Source organism: Harpia harpyja, chromosome 4 (assembly GCF_026419915.1).
Source record: "Harpia harpyja isolate bHarHar1 chromosome 4, bHarHar1 primary haplotype, whole genome shotgun sequence".
In the NCBI taxonomy this organism is placed as follows: Eukaryota; Metazoa; Chordata; class Aves; order Accipitriformes; family Accipitridae; genus Harpia; species Harpia harpyja.
Window position 1 is genome coordinate 74337048 of NC_068943.1, and position 26126 is coordinate 74363173.

General features: G+C 40.5%; 1 protein-coding gene across 4 annotated transcripts; it reads left to right on the forward strand.

The window, feature by feature from the left end:
• The first annotated feature begins 6828 nt into the window (after positions 1–6828).
• Positions 6829–24701, forward strand: FBXO30 (F-box protein 30). 4 transcript variants are annotated; one of them, XM_052784799.1, is made up of 4 exons: positions 6830–7011; positions 11679–11783; positions 18808–20899; positions 21772–24701. In XM_052784799.1, exons 3-4 carry the CDS (start codon positions 18824–18826, stop codon positions 21973–21975), a joined length of 2280 nt encoding a protein of 759 aa, XP_052640759.1. In that variant the 5' UTR covers positions 6830–7011; positions 11679–11783; positions 18808–18823; the 3' UTR covers positions 21976–24701. The 4 variants fall into 4 exon arrangements, with proteins under 4 accessions (XP_052640762.1, XP_052640759.1, XP_052640760.1 ...); XM_052784800.1 differs by lacking the exon at positions 6830–7011 and adding an exon at positions 7496–7626; XM_052784801.1 differs by lacking the exon at positions 6830–7011 and adding an exon at positions 10178–10307.
• The last annotated feature ends 1425 nt before the right edge of the window (positions 24702–26126 follow it).

The window sequence follows — 26126 nt, forward strand, 5'->3', positions numbered from 1 at the left end:
TCTGCAGCTGACCTGGATGTTCAGTTCTGGGTATGTCGCAAGGGTGTGAAAGGGGTAGAATTTCTGAATCCTGATCTGCTTTATTATGGATGGTGAAAGTTCTTCCTTAATCCTCAGTCTTGTTTTTCAAATTCACTCTTTTTGGAGAACTGGATGAGGACAACGCCATGCATATCAAGATCTTTCCCCAGATGACTGAGCACTTTGGGAATTCCCTTCACCGTTCCAACCAAGATGCTGAGAGATTCACTAGCATTGCTCAGTGGAGTTCCCCAGCATCATTCGCAAGAACTTGATCACTATATATAGGGCTTGGAGAGAGGGAAGGCTTTGTCCTTGGGAAAAGGGAGTGTGCAGGATGCCAGGTTTGACCTGTAATTGCAGGCAGAAGCATTTAATATGAAGGAGTGGCCTATCTTCTCTTTGCAGAGAGTCTTGGTTGAATCAGCCTGCTTGGAAAGAAATAACAGAAACAGGGAAATCACTATAAAAGGCCAATTTTACAAATAGCTTAAAAATACACTGTTACTGTACATCATTTTGCCCATATACTTCTAAATCTAAGCATTCATTGTAATACTGCTCTCCTGGTTACACCCTCTTCCTACTAGGATTTTTCTCTTCAGTATCACATTGACAGCCCTGTGCCTTTCATTGCCATGCCAAAACTGCCTCTGATTTACCAGCTTATGGTACATCTGTCAATCAAAATTGAAGGGCCAACAGTGTACTAGCCATTCTTTGAAACAGCCACAGTAGTTGTCCTTGCATCTGCCAGTCACCAAAACTTAATCCATAACTCAGAATTTCAGGGAAGCAACTCCAAGTGATTCATAAAGTGGTTCATTAGAAAACAAAAAAGTTTTACATAGCCTGGTAAGTTTTTAAAGTAAAAAATGTTTTTTAAAGTAAAAATTGTGACACTGCTTTGAAGTTGGATTCTTATCACTGTTTGAGGAGATTAAAACTGAAATCTACTGTAATCCAAAAAACTTAAATGTCCTCATGCACACATGTCATGAAGGGGCCTGATTTCCTTGCCAGTGTACTCTTTTGGATTAGTACATACGTGCACAACCCAACCAGATGTTCCTGTATGACTAATGAATACACTGCCTCCTGATCAGTCCTAATGACTGGGAGCTACCATGCCTTCCTGTCAGTAAGCTGTGATAAAAACTAAAGCTAGAAGTTTTAAGGCACATATGGCTGACAGTTTACTGCGGGACCAACCAGCTCTAATTGCATTCCAGTTAGTCCCAACTCTCCTTCTCCCCTATCATGATGCTGCCAAAGCCAGAAATAAGCTATGGGTTGCACAGCAGGCAGTAGTGTGTTCATGATATTTTGACCCTTGCTTCCCCTTGTAGCCCTCCATGGCACTCCCAAGTTCAATCATCTGATGTAGTTCTATCACTTGAGCTTCAGCTCCTTTCCCCCTCAGATAAAACACTGAAGTGGCATTTATCACACTACCAATTCCGTTTTGTAAGGGAAAAATGAAATGAAAAGCACCAGTGGCTGACTGAATCTCGCTAAGTCTTCTGAATCAATCACCCGCGTCAATGCCAGCTAACATTTTACTTGAAAAATACAAGAGCTCTCAAATAGCATCTTTAATTCTAAAACAAATGATGTAGCTAGGAATCACTGAAACCAGAAAGGTCACACAGCATGGCAAGGCTATCTAGTAAGAATATCCCCAAACACATGGAATAAATAAAAATATTAATAGATAAAAATTGCTGAAGTGTACCTATAAGAAGAACTTGTTAGTGCAAAAGAGAATGAAATCCAATAAAGTTGTTACAGCATTGTTATTTTTATTTGTTTAACGTGGAACTCCATCTCCACTGAAAACCAATTTTGTGCTACTAAGCCCAGGAAGTACAATGACCCTCCTGAGCGCTGCAGCTTCCAAGCCAAACCTGCTGTGAGCTCAGAGATGTCTCCTTGATGCTGCCATGTAAAACTCAGCCATTCACACAGCTCCTCACTCACATGGAGTCAGAGGGCCCAGCTCTTCCCTCTTTCCACTACTCCAAATCAGACACAGCTCCACCAGGTTCCCTGTGATTACGCTGTTACAAAACTTAGGCAACTTGAAGAATTCAGTCCTAAAGGGCTGTCTAGCCCAGCTGCCACCCACAATGGAAGATGCAACACCACATGGTGGAGAGCCTTCCCTTCCGACTGGAGACTGATTCATCGTCTCAGCTGGATCACGGAGGATGAAGCTTCTGTCAAACAACGGGAGAGGCCCACAGGGCTGAAACCAGCCTCCTCCCCACAAAGGCAACCCCTGAGTTGAAGAGGCAGTATCATAGCCCAGACAATCGTATCCTGCACGTGCATATGGCACAGAAGCGTTCTGGGTATCTTTTATTTAGAAGACCACCACTGTCCCTTACTTAGCTCCTTTAACAATCCCACTCCATTCCTCCTGCCTGAATGACAACTGGGAGTAAAAGTGAAAAGTGAAGAGAATGCGGTAAGTCACAAAGAAATCATTTTTGCACCAATTCACGCTCTGTCCTACATTATTAACTGCTTCCCTTTAGTTTCAGTTGCAGTACTCCTTCTCCAAGTTAAATAAACGGGTACACATTGTTTCTGTACTGCCATTTTGCTTCAGAAATGTTCTTTTATAAATGCTTTTGAATTGGGGAAACCTGATCTATACTAAGATAATTTACCATCAGTTTGATCTCATTGGAAGAGGCTCCTCTGTAAACAAACACTGCCTATTTTTTTCTCTCCAGATAAAACCAAACTTCTGCCAGTTGAAAGCTTACTCCTTGGGGGAGCACTGATGGCAGTTTTAATCATAACTGGAATCTTTGGAGAACTTTTATTTCAACAAAGCAGCACAAACACTTCTATGCCAGCGCAGCTGACTATGACATATTTTTACAACTTGGAAATAGCCTCATGATCTCTCTGTAATTTCTTACAGTCTGGTCTAAATTATCACAAGAGATCAGAGGGTGCCACCTCTAACCATTAAGTTTATGGTTTTCATTTCAAGATAGTTGCAGATGTCAGAGAACTGGTGTTTCAATATTTTATTTCCTTCCAGACCAGTGTAGTTTACCAAAACCAGCTGAAATATAAACACTGTAATTTATTACAGGTATATTGTGGTGTGGGTTTTTTACCTACGAAAAAGTACTCCAAACATAACCATCATCTGAGAGCTTTCACTTTTGTCTTAAAAAAGGGTGGTTTTGTGTGAAGTCAATGCTGAATGACTGCTGAAGTCCTGGGACAGTGATTCAAACCATTAACGGGATTACGTTTCAAAGATTATAATGACATATTGAAGTATTCATTAATACCTCCACTCATGAGACTTATAGACAAGTTTCTGTGCAAAAGCACATTATTTTTTTTCCACTCTGAGAGAGCATTGATCCTTTCTGTCTTGCTACTTCATATGTCTATAACCAACCAAGGGAGTCCAATTTGGCAGGATTAAAGCTTTATTGACTTGAAGGTATTTATATCCCAGTACCTGGGTCGGAGCACCAAGAATTCCCACAAAACATACATGGCACCCACCCACCACAGCTTTCAATGGTTGTAACCTCGGAGGTGGGCAATTATGCTGACATTGAGACATCTGACCTGATGTTAAGGTAGATTTTCCTACCAAAAAACCCTTCTCATGTTAAAGATGGAATATGACAAAACAACACCAAACCCCCAAATTTGCATGAGCTTCTCTGGCGGCTTCTTTTATAATCTGTGTTCCAGATGTCCTAAAAGATCAAATGTTACTACTATCAAAAAGCTTCACATAAGAGAATCTGATTACTATGCTATTTCAGGTCTTTAGGCTGTTTACAGGCTTTTTTAATGACAGAAGAGGTACCTTGTTAGAGAAGAGAGGCTTTGCTTGGAAAGGTATAAAGATAAAGGCATTAAAGTAAGTATCAGATCTCCTGATGGGCCTAGGTTGAAAACACAAACCCAGGAGGTGCAAAAAACTTCTGAGGTCTCTGTTGTTTGGAAACATCCTGCTCTCAAAGCGGTGAAGCGCAAATTGCATATGCGGCTTTGTGGCCAGATCTCAGCTGTTTATTTTTACACACTGCTAAATACGAACGCTCACGCATTAGTAAGTCTACTTGCAAATGCATTTCGGAAACATTTGTAATTTTTTTCCCTCTATATCTCCATGTAGAAAGAATTTCCGGACACAAATACCTGTCAGTGAAAAACAACTGTGATGATTGGTAGAATTTGAAACTAGAAAGTGCTTAAATAATTCACATTTATTAGAAAGTGACAGCAAAAAAATAGCACCTTCTACAACCTTAGGAACAAATGTGTTTTATTTCACAGAGTTACCAGCTTACAGGACATTGTCTGCACACCTCAGCAACTGCCTTGGCATTTGATACAGGCTTTGCTTCAGACGAGGGGAAAGACCTGAATTACACTGCCTCAATTTACACTTCACTCTTCCATTGACTTCGGTGACAGTGTCATGTACAGAACAATACTGGACCAGACACGGATACTCATTTTCTGTTTATGAGTAAGCAGAATGAAGTTTCATTCATTTTGGATTTAAGCCAGTAGAAAATAGCCTCTCCAGTTGTTCACCCACTGAATCCTCAAAGACCTTCTGGCTTGTAGGTCAATGGTACTAAGCCAAATTGTATGATTACAACTTGCCTGATTACCTTAAATAGCAGTTCATGACAATGATGATGATTGTCAGGTGGGGTAGAAGGGGATAGTTCTGGGACTGTGAGCAAGTATATGCACTAAAGCATTAGAGAAGCAGCAGATTTTTCCCTGAATGACCAGAGGAGTCTCAGCTGAGGTATGAGAAAAGAAGTCCAAGCCACAGAAATTCATTCTTCTCAGTCAAAAGCAGCAATTAAAATAAAAAGCCCCACTTCTGTCACGGATGCCCAGTCCCAGGAAACAGTCAGTCAGAGACAAAAGCACTGCAACACCCTATGTAATTAATACCTTGGCAGCAGGTTGATCTCAGTCAGCCACAGAGTATACTCCACTGTGGTGAGAATAAGCAGCACAGCAAACTTCACCTGTCCCACAGAAGACATTTCCAATAAGACGCAGTTTCGAAAACCAGTGACTGTCTACAGGGATTCTGCCCAGCAATTTGTATAATTGCCTGCTGAGCAGATGAAACGATTTTGCTTCTGTGAGTCATGGAGCCAATCCCCACCATCTTCTGGACCTCAGTTGGCTAGATGATTATGTCCTGATCCTATAATCAAACCTATGAAGGAAAAAAAGGGCCTGTCCTCAGGATCAGGGCAGATCAAGGCTGTAGCATAAGGGTGGGGCAAACCTGAGAGTGCTTATTATAGGAAGAGCTGGCAACGATGCCTCATATTAAGGTCATCTTATGCTTTGTCTTACATACCTAACATGAAAATGATGGCTTATGTCTTTATTTCATGTTCTCTTAGAGTAAGAAAAGGTAAGAATCTTCTAAGACACTAAATGTCTAAACTTGCAACAGTCACATCTTTTACTTACTCCCCACCAAACTTCGGTTAAGTGCTAAGAGATTTGGAGAATCTATTTGGCTTGCTCTTAAACATCTACAACATCTCTCAAACAGACATCTACACAGATGGCAGGGAAATAAGGTCTTTGGAAACTGGGTGCAGACAAGGTTTTCAGCTGGAAGTTTAAAGAAAGAATACTATTTCTTGTGAGTTAACAAACTAATCTTCCCAGTCTGTATCTTCTGTGGCCACAAAGGGTATGGTCAAAATAAAATTGCTTTTCTCTCAGGATGGCAAGACACACTGTATCCCCTCAAAACATGACACATGCATGAGGAATAAGGACCCCTACAGCCATAACACCATAATTCCTACCTAGGTACAGCTCCCTGAACAGTTGGCTTCCACACTCTGACATGCAGAACCTGCAAAGGCAGGCTCAGCTGTCTGCACCTCTGGGAGCAAGTTCAAGTTTCTGGGAAAAAACCCAACGCATTTTGCTCAGTGCTCTAGAAGCCTGCAGGGCGACCCTAAGCCGAACACGGAGCAAGAAAGGTGTTAGATAGGTTATTGCCAGTAACACCAAGAGGTGTATTTTGAGGTGGCTGGCAGGAAACGTTTTGCTGAGGTGACGGCTTTAGCAAGGCCCAGCGCCACTGCGTCCACCAGTGCTCCGGGGCGAGCCAAGGGGGGTGTTCGGACACGAAGCAGCAGCTGTGCTCGCGGAGCCCTCCGCCCAGGCCCTGCCCTGCCCTGCAGACTCCACCGCCCGCAGCGGCGGCCCGTTCGGCCCCAGGAAAGCTTCACAAGCGGTAACCCCGCTGTCAAGCGACGCTGGCTCCCAGGCCGCCAGGGCAGGGCGGGCGGGCGGGCCCCAGACCCCCCCGAGGGCACCTCTCCCCCTCAGGCCGGGGCCGGGCAGCGGTCCGGTCCCTCCGGCCCGGCCCCGCCCCGCCCCGCCCCACGGGCCCGGCCCAACGGCCGCCAGGCCACGCGCACAAGGCGCTCGCTCGCCCGCCCGCAGGCAGTCACGCGGGCCCGCAGCCCCCGCGTAGCCAGACCCCGGCCGCACGCGCCCCCCACCGCGCACGCGCGCGGGCGAGAACGGGAGAGGGACACACACACAGAGAGGCAAGCCCGCGACATCCGGGCATTCCGCCCCTGCCCCGTGACCCCGCCCCTCCCGCCCAGGCGGACCCGCAGCTGCCAGGGAAGGAAGGCCGTGCCGGCGCCGCGCGCGCACTCAGACCGTTGCCCCGCCCCTTCGGCGGCGCCGGGGGGGGGGGAGTGAGGGAGCGCTCCGCCCCGCCCCGCCCCGCGCACTCGCTTGCCCTAGTGCGCGCGGCCGTTGGGGGCGCGGCCGGTAGCGGGGCCGCGCGGGCGGTGAGGCGAGGCGAGGCCGGGCCGGGCCGCGAGAGGCGAAGCCAGCGCCGCGGCGGCGAGAGCCCGGCGGGGTGAAAGGGCGAGGCGCAGCGCAGTCTTCCGCGCCTTCCTGCCTGCCGAGCGACGGGGACGGGTGAGCGGCAGCTGTCCGCGACCGGCGGGGCTAGCTGGGGCCTTGCGCCCCCGCCGGGGCTGCGTCCCGGTCCCGGTCCTGGCTGGCGGCGGCTGCTTGGCAGCCGGCTGGTAAACAAATGGCGGCCCGGCGCGGGCGAGCGCCCGCGGTCGCGGCGGGGCGGGGGGCGGCCGGGGCCCAGCGCCGGCTCGGTCGTGGCTCCCCGCTGTCCCTGACAGGTCCCGGCCGGGAAGCGGGGGAGGCCGCGGGGGCTTCGGTGTGCGTGCTTCGCCCGTGTCCCCTCCTCCCTGCCCGCCCCCCCCGGCTTCCGCAGGGCCCGAAGTGCTGAGCGTGTGCCGGTGGTACCGTGCCAGGTAGGGTGGCCGCCGGCCGCCCCGCCCCAGCGCCTGGCCCCTCTGCGGGCCCGCGGCCGCCGGGAGCGGGTGGCGGCGGAGCGAGCCCTGCCCCTACCGCTGCCGCTTCCTCTTACCCCGCGGTGCCGCCTGCGCTATCCCGGGTGTCGCGATAGCACGTGGGAAGGGGTAGGGCCGGGGTCTGCCCGGTGCTGTCGCGACTGCAGTCGGAGAGTCTCCTTTCTGCATGGCAGGAGAGGGGAAGAGAGCAAGTCATCCAGAGGTATCGCTGAAATCCTTCTCTGGTCCCCCGTGTTCGTGTATTTCGAGTAGCTGTGCTGAGAGCATACAAGAGGTGGTTTGCCTCTTGTCTCCGTTCCTTTTTTGATGGCTATTACTGACGTGCATTGGAACCTTTATTTTCCTCCTTTATGAAGGTGAAGAAGGTTGCGTAGCTGTACTGTAACCCTGCAGGTCGGCAATCAGAAGTGTATAGGGGAATGACGACAGCTTGTTGAAACAGTCGTGTGGCCTCCTCGCTTTCAAAAGTTCAAGCGCCGCTGTTGTTTGCAGCAGGTCGTCTGAATTCTCCAGGGAAAAAACCCGTGGGCTGGAGAGACGGCTTTCTTTTGTTCTGTAAAGTTCTACTCGAATTTGGCTGAGGAGCTTTTCATAATCCTTGTTTCCCTCTTGCTGATTATGTTGTTAATATGCCAAAATAAGTGTGTGTTAGCATACTAATCCAAAACCGGGCCTGTGCTGCTGTAGCAACAGCATCACCTTGCTTGCGCTAGCACTTGGGCAAGAGATCTCCCTCTGCTTTCTCTAAAATCAGTGTCTAGCACTTGATGGTTAAGTCCTTTCCCTGGGTGGCTGCTGCCTTCTGCTGCATGTTAATGTCACACACCTTAACTTGTGCTGTGATCTGGAGAGTTAAGGTTCATGCAGGGAACGATGAGGATGTTATGCTTATTTATGATCTTCCCCTCTCCACTCCTCTACCAAAAGCACGAAAACATTACTAAAAGAACTTTGGTTGGTAAGCAAGTTAAATAACTGGAAGACTGAAAAATGCACTGGCAACTTTAGTCCATCTTCCACTCTATATGCATGTAAATGTCTGTGCATAATTTCTCCATAGTGGTCAGGTTTCATCCAGAGAAGGAATAGATTCAAAGGGTGAATTGGGATTGTATTGCAAGCTGAGACTTTTTGTGGGGTTTCTGTCTCATTCTCTTCCAAAGTTAGAAGGTGTTAGAGAACAGGAGAGTCCCAGCAGAACGGGCAAAGACTATGCAAAAGCAGTGTTTTTACTTTGCTTCTTGAATGTTCTTTCTTTTGCATTAAATTCTTCTTTTACTCAATTAACTTCTTAAATTTGGATTATATTTCCCTTGCCTCCTACTTTGATGTTAGAAGTCTAATGGGCAAAATAAGTGCTGAGTTTAACTAGCAATATCTGGTTGGAAACTTTCTGGGCGAGATTTCTGCACGTTTTTGGACAACCAAGTTTTTGACTTAGGTCCTAAAGAGTGTCTTGTAGTACCTTTGTGAAGAAGAAAGCATATGGCTTTTAGTCTTCAAGTCAGCTCCTCTAGCTACTGTGGATTTCAGCTTTGTAACAAACCTATGCTTTGTATTTAGTCCAATTGAACTAAAAATAACAAATAAAATTTCCTTCATATTGATAGACGTATTTCTTTGGTGAGCTCTGTCTCAAATGAGACAAATGCTGTTTGCCTCTGGCAATGAGGTCCAGCTGTATGGAGATGGGAGTAGGGAATAATTTATGTAGTGATCATTGTACTGGTGACAATTCTCTTTCAGTTTCCTTATCTGCAAAATAAGAATAAAGATAACTTGAGTATTTGTTGGTGGGATGGTTAGATTGTATAAGGAGTAAGTATTCCTGAACAGACCACAAATAAACAAGGAGTTACATTATTGAGGGTTACAGAGAAATCCTATGTGAGCTGTCCTAAGTGTCTGGGCACTATCTAGTCTCAATACTGAATGAAGGAAAAAGACTGAAAAATCTTGTAATATAAGCTGGTCTAAAACAGGCCAAAAGAGTTAAAATTGCAGGGGAGCTCTAGATTCTGACTTACTTTGCAAGCTACTGTTTTTAATAGTTGCTGAGGTGACACCTGATGTCTTGTTTTAATATTATTGTAATCTGTTATTACTACTTGAATCTACAATACCCTGCAAACCCTTACAGTCTGTAGAACATCTAATTGAGTAGACTGTGTTATTTGTTTACCAAATGCCAAACATTGATATAAGCTCTTAATGTGAAATCATGATGAAAACCTGATAGGTTTAAACTTAAGGCATGAGAATGAGAGGCACGGTGAGGTAAAATTCTAATTGGCATCGTTACAGCTCTTCCTATAAAACTTAAGGTAGTGGTTCAGGCTGATGGTTGAATAGTGATATCTGGTTCAGGCTTGATTACATAGGTGCCGGAAGGTGGGTGGTGTTTCATTTGTTTGTTGAAGTTTAAGCTTTGTATTTGTCTATTTAGAAGCATCTCTAGTAGGAACTGTAGTTTTCCAAAAGTCCTGTGTGAGAGAGAAATTCGTTGGAGTGACAGATTCATTGCAAATAGAATCTTTTTTGGAGTGTGCTTTATTGACATAGCTGGAATGCTCTTACAAAACCTTGTTTTAGCTGAGTCACTATTGTCATTGGTTTCTGAATGTGTTTGGATAGGAATGTTCAGCTGCAGTCTTTGGGGAAAAAGTAATAGCATCAAGCCTATTGACATTTGGAAGAGGCAGTCTAAATGATACTAGAGATCAGAAACTGATGACTCATTGTACGTCCTAAAACCCTGCACAAACTTGTAGTGCAGATCTTTGTGTTTTCCAGTTCTTCATGCAAGTTAAAAATGTACTGAGAGAGCTGGTATAACATGCTCGTTATGAGATATATTCCCATTCCTGTTATCAACTATTTGAGGTAGGTGAGGTTTTGTTTAGAAAATATTTTTTTTAAAACTGAATATTTGTTACTATTTCCATTGGTTTTAAAACCAAGCAGCTTAGAAGGGGAAAAAGCCTAACAGATGCTGCAAAAAATATCTTTCATTTGATAAGAAAGACATACCTGAAAATAGAATAGATTAAAATTGTTAATGCTGTCTCTGTTCTTGTTCTCCTATTCTTTTTGTTCTGCTTTTAATTTTTCAAAATATTTTAGGACAAACTCCATCTTTTCTACTTTAGTATTATCTGGTGCAGTATGTGGGGGGTGTCTGTTAGATTTTTTGTGTTACTATCTACTTTTGCTGTACAGTGGTCAGGCCATCGTCTGCTAACAAGGGTGTATTTTTAATAGAAGAAATAACCTTATATGTACAGAGTACATGACATCCACATTTCAGTCTGGGATCTTGGAGAGAAGTTGTGTTCACGTTCCATTTACTTTAAAGTTGTTTTTTATTTTGCTTTGGGAACTGGTTAAACTTGTGTAGTAAGACCTGAAACAGTATATTAACAAGTTTTTTGGCCTGATCTCTGTAAATATACAGAGGTCAGGAATTCTGCGGCAACATGCATGAATTAGAATATTATGTGAGAAGAAGGATTTATTTTTGGTTTCTTTTCGGTGGCTAAAATTACCTACTGTAATATAGAATGCATTATTTTTTCCAGTAGTTCTGTTTCTGATTTCTGAGAAATAGCTTATTTTCTTTTCTGTTTTTCTGAAGGATTTGTGAGATGATATCTGGGGATAAGGATATAATTTTTCCTTTGGGCATATCACCTAGGTTCCATCTCTGTTAAGTTTTAGTGATAATCCATGGGTATGAATACATTGAAGAAGCAGCTTGTTACAGTAAAGAGCTTTTTAATATTAAGCAACTGCTTAATAAGTTCTAGTGTCTGAAGACTGAAGCTGGACAAATGTTAACTAGACTAAAATGCAGTTTGTAAAAGAACCAAACTTATTTTTTTTAGTTCCTCAGCTGTTGCAATCTTTAATTCAAGTTTGGGGTTTTTTTCTTAAGTGTTCCTGGCGGGCCAAACCAAAGAATTAAGTGAAGTAGGTCAGAGTAATAACTTTCAATAATCTCTTCTAGCCTTAAATATAAATAGGTAACCATCTAGTGTGACTAAGAGCTAGCAATAAGCTAAAATGACAGAACTTAGTTTGCTCTTGCAAAGTCTATTAAAAACTTGTTTATTTTTTCTGTAAAACCTGCAAAATATTTCAACGTTTGTAGCTCTGGATAGCATAAGCACGTGACCTTTTCAGAGGCGATTCTACGTATGGAAAGCAATCTGTACACCTGGAATGAAACCTTACTTCTGATCTCATTTCTTGCAGAGTCTGCAGCAATCAACGAGTCGCACTGAGTTCAAGTTCAGAAGTGCTTTACACATGAAATCTACTGGCTCTGTAGCTGATTCTGCCCTGTCACCATCTCAACAGGTAGAGTGCTTTTGTGCCTGAGCCATGCAGCAAGTGTAGCTGTTCCTGGTGTGGTTGTCCTGTGTCAGTGTGTGGCCAAAGGCACATTGAGGCCTTTGGGTTTCTTCTTTGGGGAATGTGTCAAGGAGACAAGAATGCATGGCAGATCTGTCACAAAAGTACTCTAAGGAAAAGCCTAGTAGTTTTGGTTTTCATTTTTAACACTCATAGAGTTTAGTAGTGATAGAAGAAAGTGTTCTGTCATTCCATCAGAGCTTCTGTTCTAAAATGGAACAAAGCCAGACACAGGGGGCATCAGTGGAAGGTCCGCTTCAGTCAAAGCAGTGTTTTGCTTTGGGTTATTTTCCCCTTGAATTCTATTTTTTTTTGGCTGCAGTGATTTGGGAAGAAATACCTCACTGAATTCTCTGAATGGGAGGAAGATGGTTTGCCACTAGGGAGAAAGGAACTCCTAAAGTGTTACTCAAAAGAATGCAAAATACAGGTCAGCTCTTGTAATAGGGTGTTTGGGGCAGGAGTAGACATGGAAGAGCTTTTCTTTATAAGGTTGACATAAAAGAGTTGCACTTCTTTATAATTCTAATGCTCAATAATTTTCTGTAGTTAGAAGTTTCTTTCTGTTTTGGTCTGGTTTGTTTTTGAGGCAGATGGATAACTTTAATTTATGCTTCAAAAAGCAGTTAGTACATATTCCTTCGATGCTAGATCACTGATAAAACTAGAATCTTTCCAGAACTATGCATCCCCCTAAGGTTTGGTTTGGGTTGGTTTGTTTTTTTTTTTTTTTTCAGTAAGAAGCCATGGTCTGAGCCTGACCTTTTTCTGCCTCTTTTGTGTAATACATACAAATTGCTGTGGACTATGATGATAATGGTAGAAGTAGGATACTACTTGTATAGTAGTTTGGGCTTTAGTAATTGAAGCTCCTTCTCACGTGTTCAGTGATTAACAAAAAAAAATAATGTAGGCTCATTCTAGTATGTCCAATATGTGCAGTCAGTACCAGGCAGGGAAGATGCTCTCTTCATTGTTGTGGATGAATTTATGTTTGAGAATGCAGTGAAAACTCATCTATCCAAATGTTTTGAATATCGTTTTAACTTCCCTCATCTGCCTAGTTGTAACAGAATCCAGGGTTGTCCTGATGAACTCGGTGGGGGAGGGTGGTAATTTATATCCCGTAAGGTTGAGATTTTAAGTGTGGCATCTGAAAGGATTCTACTTCCTAAAGTATGTCTGATGTAAACTAGTTTGAAGAAATAAAAGGCTTCAAAGTTCCTGTCAGGAACTTCTCTTTCAAATCAGAAAAACAGTATAAAAAAGAACAATTGCCTAGTATATAAGATATTAAAATATGGCCACATGTACTAGTCTATTACCAGTGCAACTGAAGCACATCCCTTTAAATTTGTCACCTTTTAGTCATGTCATTTCATGTTAATAACTAGCAGTTTGTAATGTTGTTTGTTGTTCTTTTGAATTTACCATTTTAAAAAGTAGTTGGAAATTAGTGTAGCATTAGATTAACTTTGCTGTATGTCCCTGTTTCCTGCCTTCCCAATGCTATGGAGACACATTTAAGCAGGAGTTGAGGCACCCAGCTCCCAAATATGAGGCCAATGGCTGCACTGGCTTTAGAGAAGCCTCAGGATGGGGCTATTTAACCTTAGACTTTGTGGAGTCTTGAAGAGTAGAGTTAGAGCATCCTCAAGCAGGGATGGCAACTAGTGGTAGCACTTGCCATTCTCCAGTTGCAGTGGTGACAAAGACATCTTGCTCAACCTCCCGTTCATGTTTTTCATCGGTTATTTGAAAACTGAATCAAAAAGGACCTCAAACCAACCCCCAAACCCAAAAAGGGAGTATAACATGCATAACATAGAAGGTTAATGCGGCCATGCTATTGTAGTAGTAGACTGAGGTGTTGGTTTTTAGATACAAAAATTGTTATACGTTTTGTGCAGGATAAGGATAAAAAGACAAGAAAAGCTTACCTTCTAGAAGACTGCGAAGCTTGTTTAAAGCATTTGATAGTTAGACCTGTTAGTCAAGGTGAATGATATTCTCCCATGCATGGTAGGATATAGAAAAACAAAATAGCTTGTTCAATAATTATCTATAGTGATGCCAATTCTATTTTGGCAGAATATTCTAAAGCTCTCTTTCTTTTTTTTAAATTATTTTTTATTTTTATACTGCTTTCTACCTCTTCCCCTATTTTTCCTTACCCCCTTTTCTTAACCACCTGTGACTTAAATCTCTTTCTCACTTGGCCATTTCTTCTCTGAAAGTTTCTGCATCTTACCAGACTTGTTAGACACTCTTTTAGCCAGAGACTTGGGTAAAGATGGAAGATTCAGAAATATGGCAGTCTCTTCTACAATCTCCAAAACAAAAGGGAATTTTTTAGAATGGTTTGCATATATTTGGCTGCTTGTGGGTGGATTTGGATGCTCCTTGGAGTTTAAACCTGTAGTACTGCTTGTGTCTCTCTATTCTTCTACTTCCTTGAATAAGTAATTTAAAAACCTGTTGGCCCATTTAGTCGAATTTGGTAGAGGGAAGAGTCTCAAAGATAGTTGAGCTGTATAGGTTTGGTGAATGAAAGGTGGCCGAGTAATGGAGGGTTCCAATACCAGTAATAGTTGCTGTGATTTCCTATCTTATTGGCACCAAAGTAGGGGAGAGTAAGTAAGCAGACTTTGAGTTTGATAATACTAAGTACAGCTCCTTATACTTTGTGGTGTAGAAGAAAGTGAGAGCTGAAGTATTGTGTGGTGACTGAAACCCTTATTATGCTATTTCAATGTTTGTGTTAAAACAGCAACTGAAAATCATGTGGCTGTAGCAGCTGGAATTTTAATCCTTTTAATTATGACAGATTTTCAAAGCATGTTCTGGCTGATTTGGTCAGCTGACTGTATAGTATGTACAATAACATCAAGTGATTGCACAAATTCTGAGAGCAGTGGTCACCTCACTGGAACAGCATGTATTTTTAGGTTTCTCTACTAGTAACAGTCAAGTGTATGTACTTAAGCATCTCATATGAACTGAAGCTAGTTGCTGACACTACACTATCAGAAAAGGACAGCTGTTTGTTCTTGCTATAGTCATTGATCTGACACTCTATCTTTTCACCAAATTGTGGCAAGGAACACAATGGGGTATAAACACTGTAAATATTATTGGTACATATTTTAATGACAGGTATTTTTTCTTCAGGTCAGCAATGACACTCTTTTCTAGCTGTTTCAATTTTCTGTATAAGAGGAAATGAAAGCACTTTGTTACCTCCAGCAAGAATTTTCTTTATCTCCCCTTTACCCAACAGTCTTTTCCTTTACAAGGCAATGTTTGGGAAGAGGGTGGTTCTTGCTCTCAGTGTAGTACTAGTGATATACTGGTTATGGTTCTTCAGAAGGAAATTATTCATTTGTGGATGCTCTTAATCGATGAATCAAAGAGGTGTTAAGTTCTGTGGTTCACAAAGTTAGCTTACAAAATGGAGTGAGTGGTGACCATTTGTTGATTAATGAATGTGCTAATTCTTGAGGTCTTACACATTTATTCCACCATTTTGATAGGGGCCATTTGGTTTTTTGCCTTTGGACTCAATTTGCAATTTGATAATTGAATTATATCAAAAGCCTTAACTAGTTCAAGCAGTCCAGGAACTCATGACTGCCCAAAACAGCTGTTGAGTTTGAAGCCCAGGTATTAAAATTAAAAATGCAGAAAAGGACATTTAATATATATATAAAAGGACTTTGTAGTAAGCTATAAATAAAATGTGACATTCTGACTAAATTGAAGTTCTGCAACAGGTGCTGTGAAGTTAAGATTTGTAAGCAAGATACAGCATTTTAGTGAATATCCTGCTGATGTCCAAAGAGATTTTAAATGATATATTTAGCGAAGGAGCCAAGGGATTTGGATTTTAAGAGAAATAGCAACTGATATCAAACTTCTTGGTGACCAATAAAATTCTTATTTATGGAAACTGAGAGGTTACTCCAGCTATTTAATTGATGGCATGCATAACTGCTTCTTTATAAAAGCAATTGCAAGCATCTGTTATAGAACTAAATTAGCATCTACCTATTGGTAAAACATGATATTTTAGTGTTTGCTCTGGCTTTCTTATACTGTCTGTTAGTGATACTTGTTTTCACCAGGTTTTGTCTCCTTCTTACACACTTCAAGATTTCATTGGCTCATATGAAATCATTAAGTTTTGATGAATATTAGCTGATGTGTGAAAAGGAGTCCACAAGCCTGAGAAAAGCCAGTATCATCATGCAACTCGGGTTTCACAATCTGACTTGTAAAGTCCAAGATAGTGTGCTAGGGAGGAGGATGGTTTACTGTCTTAATAGAATGTTCTTCTGTGTAAGCTCACATAGGCTATTTAAAGATAGTATTTAATGATGGTTGACTAATTTAGGGTATGTCTACATAAATGGTCCAGGCAAACACGAGCTCAGTTTGACTGTGTTCTGAGCTGTCTGCACGTGGGCCAGCTTTGGCCTAGAAGCAATAGAACAGTGCTAGCATAGCGGTGTGCGCTAGCTAACACACCTGCCTTCTGCTCTAGAAGTGGCTCACTTCTGGCTATCTTAAAGTGAGCAGGGTGCATAGCATTTTGCAAAGCAGGTAAACAATTTTTTTTTTTTTTTTAAATTTTTAAAACATAATTGTGGGTAGCTGATTCAATTAAGCCTTGCTGCTACCAGACTGCTTGTTTTATAGGAGCAGGACTGTGTTTAGACACATGAAGCAAGGGCTGGGCTCTATGAGGGCTCTTGCATTATAAACTAGCAATTGTCTTTTTCAGGGCTATTTCTGTTTTGTGTTAAGTGCTTTAAAATACACACATAACCTGAGAGCTTCCTTTTGATCTCTGCTCACCCGTTGCCTTGAGGAAAACAAGAGTTTGGTTTCAGTATTGGTGTAAAACTCTGAAATTTTCTTTGGTCTAGCAACAGGTAGGCTGCTGTATTTGTCAGGGATTACTTAGAGAGGGCTTTGCCAGAAGAACTAAAAATATCTTGGAGAAGTAAAATAATTTTCTCTTTTTTCATTCTTTAGTGAACCTGTTTCAGCTCTTTGCAGTATATGCTATCTGATGTAATACGCAGGTTGTGTGCCAGAAAGGTTTGCTAAAATGTTTAGCAACTCAGTCGCTGAGTTCAGTGACTGATGCACTTGACAATTTATTTGAAACTTACGTGTTACTCAGTATATAAATACTAAGGTATGGTGAGGAAAATTCAGCTGGTTTTTGCCTGCCAAGTGTAGCACATATGCTTCTTTGTTAGAAGTGTTCAGGAGAGTGGGTGGCTAAAATATTTGAGTTATCCGAATTACGACGGATGGGGGGATAAGGACTGATTGCTGCTTAAAGTTGGCATGAATTTCAAAGCATTAAAAGAATACAAGTGAGTGAAGTGTCACATAGATTTCTATTTAAATGCTTTAAATTATTTAAAGTGGAGTGTCTAAAAGGCAGTTTTCTTTCCTCTTACCTTCAGTTTAACAAAAGGAATAATACTAAGTTCTATTTTTACATTTTAGAGTATTAATTTAAGAAGTTTTAAAGCATTAAAACCGAAGTGTTTAGTCCGAAGACAATGCGTGAGAGCACTTGTTTACCTAGTAGAATAAGATAAGGAACCATTTATATTAATCTTGAATGCTGTAAGCATTTTATTTTTCAAGAAAATTGCTGGAGGGTGGGGAGTGAGGAAAAGATGGAACTGAGCAATGTATTTTTGACACAGTATTTTGAGATTTGGCTCTGTGTAAGTAATTTTCTGATATTTCTGAACCGTAATCCTTAGTTGTATCACTTCTGAGAGGGAGTTTGTTAGAGCATAGGGGAGAGCTTGGTCACTTGCATGGGCATGCACTCCAGCTAGTGAGCTATTCCAGAACTTCTCAAAGTATGGTACAAAGATGCAAAGTTTACTCTCTCTCTTTTTTTTCCTTTTTGTTCCTCCATACCACAACAAATAATTGATTTTTTTTGTGTGTGTGTGTGTGTGTGTCAAGGTGTTATAATAGATTATGCAATTAATTTTATTTGGATTTTTCTTGCTGTTTGGCCTTGTTGCAGAAAGTTGTTGTGTTACCCTTACACTTTGAACTGCTGGTATGGTAATCAGGATGGCCATAGGATGCATTAAAAAAAATTACCTTTTGTGGCTTGAACTGGAGGTATAGATAGGACCGTGTTGGGTAGTAAAGTTTTATGTAAAAGTTTTCAATGAAATAAAAGGACTTATTTAATGTGTAGTATAATTGCTACCTTTGTGCAACAACTACTATAAAAATACAGGAGGAGCTATAGGCTATAGGTGAAGAAAAAAAGAAGAGTGAAGAGCTGTTGTAAAGGACTGCTGTCTGTCAGAAGGATGGAGGGAGAGAGAATGGGACACAACAAGGGACTGAGATGCATGCAGAAGGCTGCAGATTGCCTTAAACAGAACTGCATGAAGAGGGTGTCAGAAGCTTAGGTGGTAGCAAGCAGCCCAGGGAATACATTGCCTCTGTCTAATTTAGAGAACTGGAGGTGAGGATGAATCTGGCTTCCTTTATTTCGTCTCCCTGCTCTGTAGAGTTGTATGGTTTATGATTTTGAGTAGTAGCCATAGTCGACAATCATGCTTTGTTTTTCATTGAATCATTTGCGATGGGCAGGGGAAAAGAGCTATTCCAGAGGGAAGGATTATACAACATTTTTACCTAAGTTGCATATATTATACCTGGTGAATAAATGCATAGACTATGTCTTGAACTCTGATACAAATGTGTATCATTAATTTTCAGGTGAACTTTTAAACACCGTTTCTTTGACATAAAATGTCACATACTTGTTCTCTTAAAATGGCTACTGATCAGTTCACATTGTGTTAACATACATATTTCTGTACACATAGAGGATGCAAAACTGCAAATAATAGTAAATATTAACACTATTGAGTTCATATTCTATGCTTTTGTCTCCTTTCTCTTCACTCAGAATTGGATTTACAGTCATGGAGGAACATCAACATTTACACTGTGTGAACTGTGTCAGCCGTCGTTGTATGACCAGACCAGAGCCTGGCATTTCCTGTGATTTGATTGGCTGCCCATTGGTTTGCGGAGCAGTTTTTCACTCATGTAAAGCTGAGGAACATCGCATGTTATGTCCACTTGAAAGAGTGCCTTGTTTGAATAGTGGCTTTGGATGTCCGTTCATAGTAGCCCGAAATAAAATTGCTGATCATCTAGAAGTTTGTCCTGCAAGTGTGGTATGTTGTACCATGGAGTGGAATAGATGGCCAGTCAGTTACGCAGACCGAAAATCTTATGAAAATCTGAGTAAAGATGTTGATGAAGTGGAGCAGCTAGATATGGCTTTAGCCCTTCAAGACCAGCGCATGTTATTAGAATCACTTAAAGTAGCAACTATGATGTCAAAAGTGGGTGATCAAATACCAGAATCCAGAGAGCAAACCTCTGTCAAATCAAGTGCCCCAGATACAGTGCATTCAAATGGTTTGATGCCTGTAGATGAAGAGTCCTATGGTGCACTTTATCAAGCTACTGTAGAAACAACGAGGAGTTTAGCTGCTGCTCTGGATATCCTGAACACTGCTACAAGGGACATTAATATGTTAAGTTCAAGGCTCTGCACTTCACCACATGAAATGAAAGAAGATACTGAGATTAAAGAACAAGCTTCTAATGGCATTATTCAGGATAAAAAGTCTGACCATGAATATCCAGATGAAGATAACATAGGAGCAGTTGGGGGAATTAACTTTGATAGCCTGGGTCAAAATTCACAAATGGAGCAAAATGGTTCTAGTGATATTTGTTATGATGTAGTGCAAAAACATGACTTAAATCTAAACCTCAGTAACTCCTCACTTTTGTGTAATGGCTTTCATGTAGAAAATGAATGTTCAAAGGTGTTGGACCAGAATGAAGATCTTGGTGTATCTAATTCAAAATCATCCAGTGTAGCAAATGGTGAATGTACTGCATCTCCTGATGGTGAAGCATTACAGTCTTGCAGCTCCTTCCCTGTAACAGCACAACTTAAAGAAGTAATATCAGCTGATCACTTAGTTAATGGCAATGTTAATCATGTACTACTTCCCCATAATGCTAACGAAGAAGAAATGTTAGAGAGACAAGTAGAGCAAGAAAGATTGAGAAACATAGATGCGTTTTCACTTTTACGGCATCGATCATACAAATTCCTTGTTAACCACTATTGGTCTACACCAAAAGAAGACAAAGCTGTTGATACATCAGATTTGGAGATAACAGAAGATCCTATGGGTCTTCAGGGGATTGATCTAATCACTGCAGCTCTGTTGTTTTGCCTAGGAGACTCTCCTGGAGGTAGGGGGATATCGGAAAGTCGCACTGTCGATGTGTATCACGTTGACTTTGGGACCCAAACATTTTCTCTCCCATCTGCTATATTGGCCACAAATACAATGGTGGGGGAAATAGCTTCAGCTTCTGCATGTGATCATGCCAACCCGCAGCTCTCAAATCCAAGTCCATTCCAGACCCTTGGACTGGATTTGGTATTGGAATATGTGGCTAGATACCAAACAAAACAGCGTTCAATGTTTACATTTGTTTGTGGACAGTTGTTTAGGAGGAATGAATTTTCATCGCATTTTAAGAATGTGCATGGTGACATTCATGCTGGCCTTAATGGCTGGATGGAGCAGAGGTGTCCTTTGGCATATTATGGGTGTACATATTCTCAACGAAGGTTTTGTCCTTCGACACAAGGGGCAAAAATTATTCATGACCGCCACTTACGGTCATTTGGAGTTCAGCCTTGTATATCCACAGTATTAGTAGAACCAGCAAAAAGCTGCTTAATTGGACTACACAATGACCATCTGAGTAGTCTACCTTTTGAGGTTCTGCAGCACATTGCTAGTTTTCTAGATGGCTTTAGTTTATGTCAGCTTTCAAGAGTGTCACGTTTAATGAGAGATGTGTGTGGAAGCTTGCTTCAAGCACGTGGAATGGTGATACTGCTTTGGGAGAAGAGAAAGTACCCAGATGGAAGTTCTTCTTGGCAGATAAAAGAAAAGGTAGGTTATTTTTTATTTTGAAGGTGAAAGGGAAGGTATTAAATTGGTCACATCTCTGCTTTTTTCCTTAATATTTTCCCTTATCACTATTGTTATTACTGTTTTTTGATGTAATATCCCTTCAAGAAACAGATTGTCATATAGAACAACAATTAGTGAAAATTGCTAGCAGGTTGGTTCAGTCCTCTCCACATTTGAAGAAGTAGAAGTTGAAGTAGTGTCTGTCTAGTTTTTACTTGATGTAAATAAATTAATCTCTGTTTTTCCCAAGATTTTAAAATATTAAGTGATTACTTCATGATTTTCTTTAATATCAATATTCCATGAAAGTGGGAAAGTTGCCTACAAAGTTGCTGTCTTTATACTGTTTACAGCAATTTTAATTTTTGCTAACCTGTTGAGATCCTATCCATTGCCATGATACTGAGTGCCTTAAGTATGTAAACAATTCTTAAAACCTTTGGGTGACCTTTGTATAGTACGGTTTTCACCATTTCCCAGCCCTTCCCCCCAGACTGCAGAGTATCTGCAGCAGTCATTTGGAATTGTGGAAGTTGATCATTTCAGAAACAGATCATTGTGACTGGTCATGTGATACTTCATTATTTAACTTCTGATTGCATCTACTTTGTAGACGCAAAAAATACGGCCTGTCTTTCTTCCCAGTGTTCAGAGTTGACTTGGAATCTGAATCAGCCTGGGACTGACTATACAAAATTTAGCGTTGTATGTTTTTGTCATGTTGATTTTCAGTATGATTTATAGTAAATGCAAAACATTGCCTGAAAGTATTCTAGCACAAACATTTAATTTCCTGCTCTAAGTTCAGGTATCTGAAAACATTTTGAGCCTAAGTGCAACTTATTTTCTAGGTTTGGCGCTTCAGTACAGCCTTCTGTACTGTGAACGAGTGGAAGTTTGCTGACATCGTAAGCATGGCTGACCACTTGAAGAAATGTAGCTATAATGCTGTAGAGAGAAGAGAGGAGGCTGTTCCACTGCCATGTATGTGTGTAACACGAGAACTCACTAAAGAAGGACGTTCACTGCGCTCTGTTTTGAAACCAGTACTTTAAATATTGCAACCACTCCAATTGCACATACACTCAAGCACCTGATATAACCTCGGTAATATTACGTGACACTTTATTAATGTACTAAAGATACTTTCTAGCTAAATCTACTCTGTCACTGTGTATATAAGGTTTGAAGTGACATTTATTTTTTATAATACTGTTTAGCTGGAAAGTAATGAAAGTTGCCTTAACGTTTGAAAAATTCGGAACTTGCTGGACAGGGTAGTTTTATCTAACTTATATAATTTAAGAACAAAATCCTGAGGTGTGTTTTCTGATTCACTGGTGCCCATGTTGCTGTTGACTGATAACATTTCAAAAATGGCCTCTAAATGGTATGCACATTTAGATAGGAAACACTGAATTGTAGTGAGACAAAATCCTGACCAAATGTACTTTCTGTATTTGGTCTATTTTTTTTTAACAAATTATAATCCAAATATTTGAAAGACAAGGAAGAATTCAAAACTTTATAGTAGATGTCTCAAACACAGCTTTTAAGCACATCTTTTCTCATGAAAGCAGTTTTTTAGTGCTCTTCCTAGTTAACAGGTGATCTAGGATCAGCTTTTTTTAAAAAAATTTTTTTTAGGAATGATCTAAGCTAACTCAGATTTGCAGCAGCTTAATTTTTATTACAACTTCCTTTTGACATGTCAACAATGATTATTTTTCTTTGAACTATTAACAGTTATTTCACTTTTGGGAGCAAAACTTTTAGAGCTAAAAACATGGAATACTAGTTTTTACTCTCGCACCTACAATGACATCGATATAAAATGTTGAAAATGTTTTTCCTTGTCCTGCAGTTGGCTGAGGGTTAAATTGCTTGAGCAGTCAGAAATTCGAAGTATGTGATGAACAGTTACGAATTTATAATGCAGCTAATGAAAGGGCTTTACTTGTTCTATGGTATTGTGAGATGTATTGTCTCCTTTTCTGTTAATTTGTCTATAAAAATGCTGCTTTTTTGAGGAGCATTTTAAATTACTGGTATGTATAGCAAATGTATCATCTTCATAAGATGAGACATGATTTGTTAATTGCATAAGGCATATCAGAAATGTATGTTCAACTACATCTGTTAAATGAACAACTCCAATTTGCTTCCAGTCTTCCATAATAAAAGATCTTACAAAGCATTTGTGAACAGAGAATACCTGTTACGAAAAATGGCCTGGTATAGCAAAACTGTAATAACTTGAACTGACTTTCCAACTTGTTTATATTAATGTTGGTGTCTCTAGCCTGTTGCACTTAGCAACTGTGCCACAAAGCTAAAACAGAAACAGACCAGAGCTTGGAACAAAGAAATACAGTACGTATTTCCATTATAGGAAAAAATAAGAGATTGGTAAGGAGGACATGTTTACAAAAATGGCTAAATTTATTACTTGTAATTTCTGTACTGGACACTTTTTTATGGCTAGTCTGGCTGCAGTTCACAACTTTGGTACCTGTGCATTTCCCATTCTGGGTCCAGTCCAGCTAAACACTCACTGCCTTTTTCAATCCAGAGTGCTACAGGTGCCCAGGAAAAAAATAAATCTAGTTCTTCAGTGCCATGAGTTGAAATTACAAGAGCTCAAACAGAAGTTCTGCCTGGATCTTCAAACTACATGTTCTCTTTCCACACTTTATGTTTTTTTGTTTGGAGAGAGGAAAGGAGTAAACCCTCTACAGAAGTTAGCAATATTTGCAGTAATTCTTAGCTGTTACCACAGTTATCTGGAAAAGAGAGTCTAGATTCATGTATAAATCTGACTATACCAACTGGGTTTTAGGTAGGGATTTTAAATGCGCACACACACACCCCCCGCCCCTGTTCTCTGAGTGCACTGAAGTGCTCAATACCCACAAATTCTTCAGTACAAGGCAGGAGACAGACTTTTATCAGTTCTTGTCTTTTAGCTCTAATGGCTCCTTGCTGCTGCTCTCCAGTGTTTAAAAGTAGTTGCGTGACTGGAAGGATCCTGAATGTTGAGGAGTTCATGCTTGCATTTATGGCTAAATCTCCTTTAAAACATCTGTCTTGGGTTACTGATATTTTTTTAGTCAGCAATGTGGTGGTTTTGGTACTCGGCATTCTTTGTAACTACCCAGAACCCTGGTAAGTATGGTAGGCAGGCATGTGTCTCAGTTGCTTAGGAGAAGAGGGAGTTCAGTTAGAGGAGCTGGTGTTGGTAGAATCTCGCTTGTAGCACAGTGCAGATCTACATCTAAAGTATCAGTCGTTGATCTATTAAAATGAACTTTTTAAGTACTCGGTGTTCTTAAGAAATAACACTATTTCTCAATACATGCACTTTTGTTTTCAAATGTAGATACAGGCTTTTTTGTTAAATTAGTCTATTTTTAATGAGAATCCAGAGCTATTAAAATATCAATGTTGTGAACAAAATCTCTGCCTTGTAAACTGCTCCAAACGCAGGAATACAATATAGTTAGGATAAAAACTTTTTTTTTACACTGCTATGCAGTTTGTAAAACTTCTATGGTGTATAGTCAGTCTATCAAAATGTGGCTCGTTCACATCTGCCCTTGAATTTTAAAAATGTCGTATCCCTTTCCTGGTACATCTTCCTTACAGCATATATAGACAGCTGTTCCAGTCTTTCTTTTACTTGATACCACATTGCTACTTTGTTTAAATATTATGTTTTCAATCATTATGCAATATTTTTTTGCAATGTCTGTTGAAATCCTAATAAATCTTTTGGAGTTTCTCTTTTAGTATGATTGTACTTTTTTTAAAGCCTATCACCAGCCTTCCAGTGTTCAAACATGGTGCTCAATGTCTGCCTATAGGATTCCAGTAAGTACTAAAAAATTCAAATTACATAAAGGAATCTATTTGCAAACATTTAAACATTGCATAATTTGGAAGTGATTAATATGTATTCACGTTCACTTCAGTATGAAGATCGGTCATTCCTTTTTAGACTATACACCCATTTCTATTGCTTTGGTCTATTATGCAGCATAGATTTCCTTTACAATTAAAGATTTAACTACGTAACACTGAAGACTCATATTGTACCTTGTAGGTTTGTTTTAATTGTTTTTTCTGAATAATAAATTGGAAAGATAATCTGATCAATATGATACACATGCTACTGGTTTGCGAAGACCATTTTCAGTGTATTGTCTCATGGGTAAAGCTTTCCATAGAAAGCTGTTGCTTAAAATGGTACAGAAGCAAAAATTTAGGGTGGTTTTTGGATAATAGTTGTAGTTCAGACTGTTTGTGGAATGGCAAAACATAAAAGAAAACCTCATTAAAATAGAAGACTGCCCAGAAATTGACCTGTTGCTCTGCTATTTGCCAATATGAGTATTCTAATAGTCTTTACAAATAAAAATGTACCTATACTACATAAATCTGATAATAAATTAATCTAAACTGTGTTGAGTAACATGCTGTGACTCATGGTTTAATTTCAGCCATTACAAACTTGTGGCTATTTTACTTTTTCGACAGGCCACATTAGCCTTTTGTTTTTCTCTCTCCGTAAGTGCATTAGATATTCTGCTGTGTAAGGAAATATTTTTTGTCTGAGTTTAACTTTCTTGGTGCTTAAAGTATTCTAGAGGATTTGCCTGTATGTTTTATCTTGTTTTTTTGAGACTACTGCTAAAACTATCTTCATAGTCTCTTATCTGCTGAATGTACTTTCCTAAAATGAGAAAAATCTAAGTTCAGTGGAGAATTTGATGCTTGCTGTAATATCAGGAAGCTGATTTAAATTCTTTCAGTCAGAATGTGTGTTCAGGCATCTTTGATCATCTTCAGATGAGCAAAATCTAGTGGTTGTTTACAGCACTGAGGAAAAAAAATAGCATTCAGATAGTGTTGATAAAAAGTTATGGCATGTAAAGCAGAGACAGTTTGAAGAATGGGGTTCTTGTAGTGTGACTGTTCGGCATGTGGTAAATATTGTAGCAGTAATCCAAACTGGAGAGGAAAACTGAATGGAGAAGTAGGCTTAAAATAACGAAGGCATCCAGTCCCAGCATAGAGACTCTTCTGAGGGACTGTGTTTGTGAGAGTGCTGGAGTTTCTGACTTGTGCATGCTGCAACTGTGTTTTACTGATGATTTATTGGTCTTTCCGTGATAGCGGGAGTTACCCTGCTGCTACTTGAGCTCTA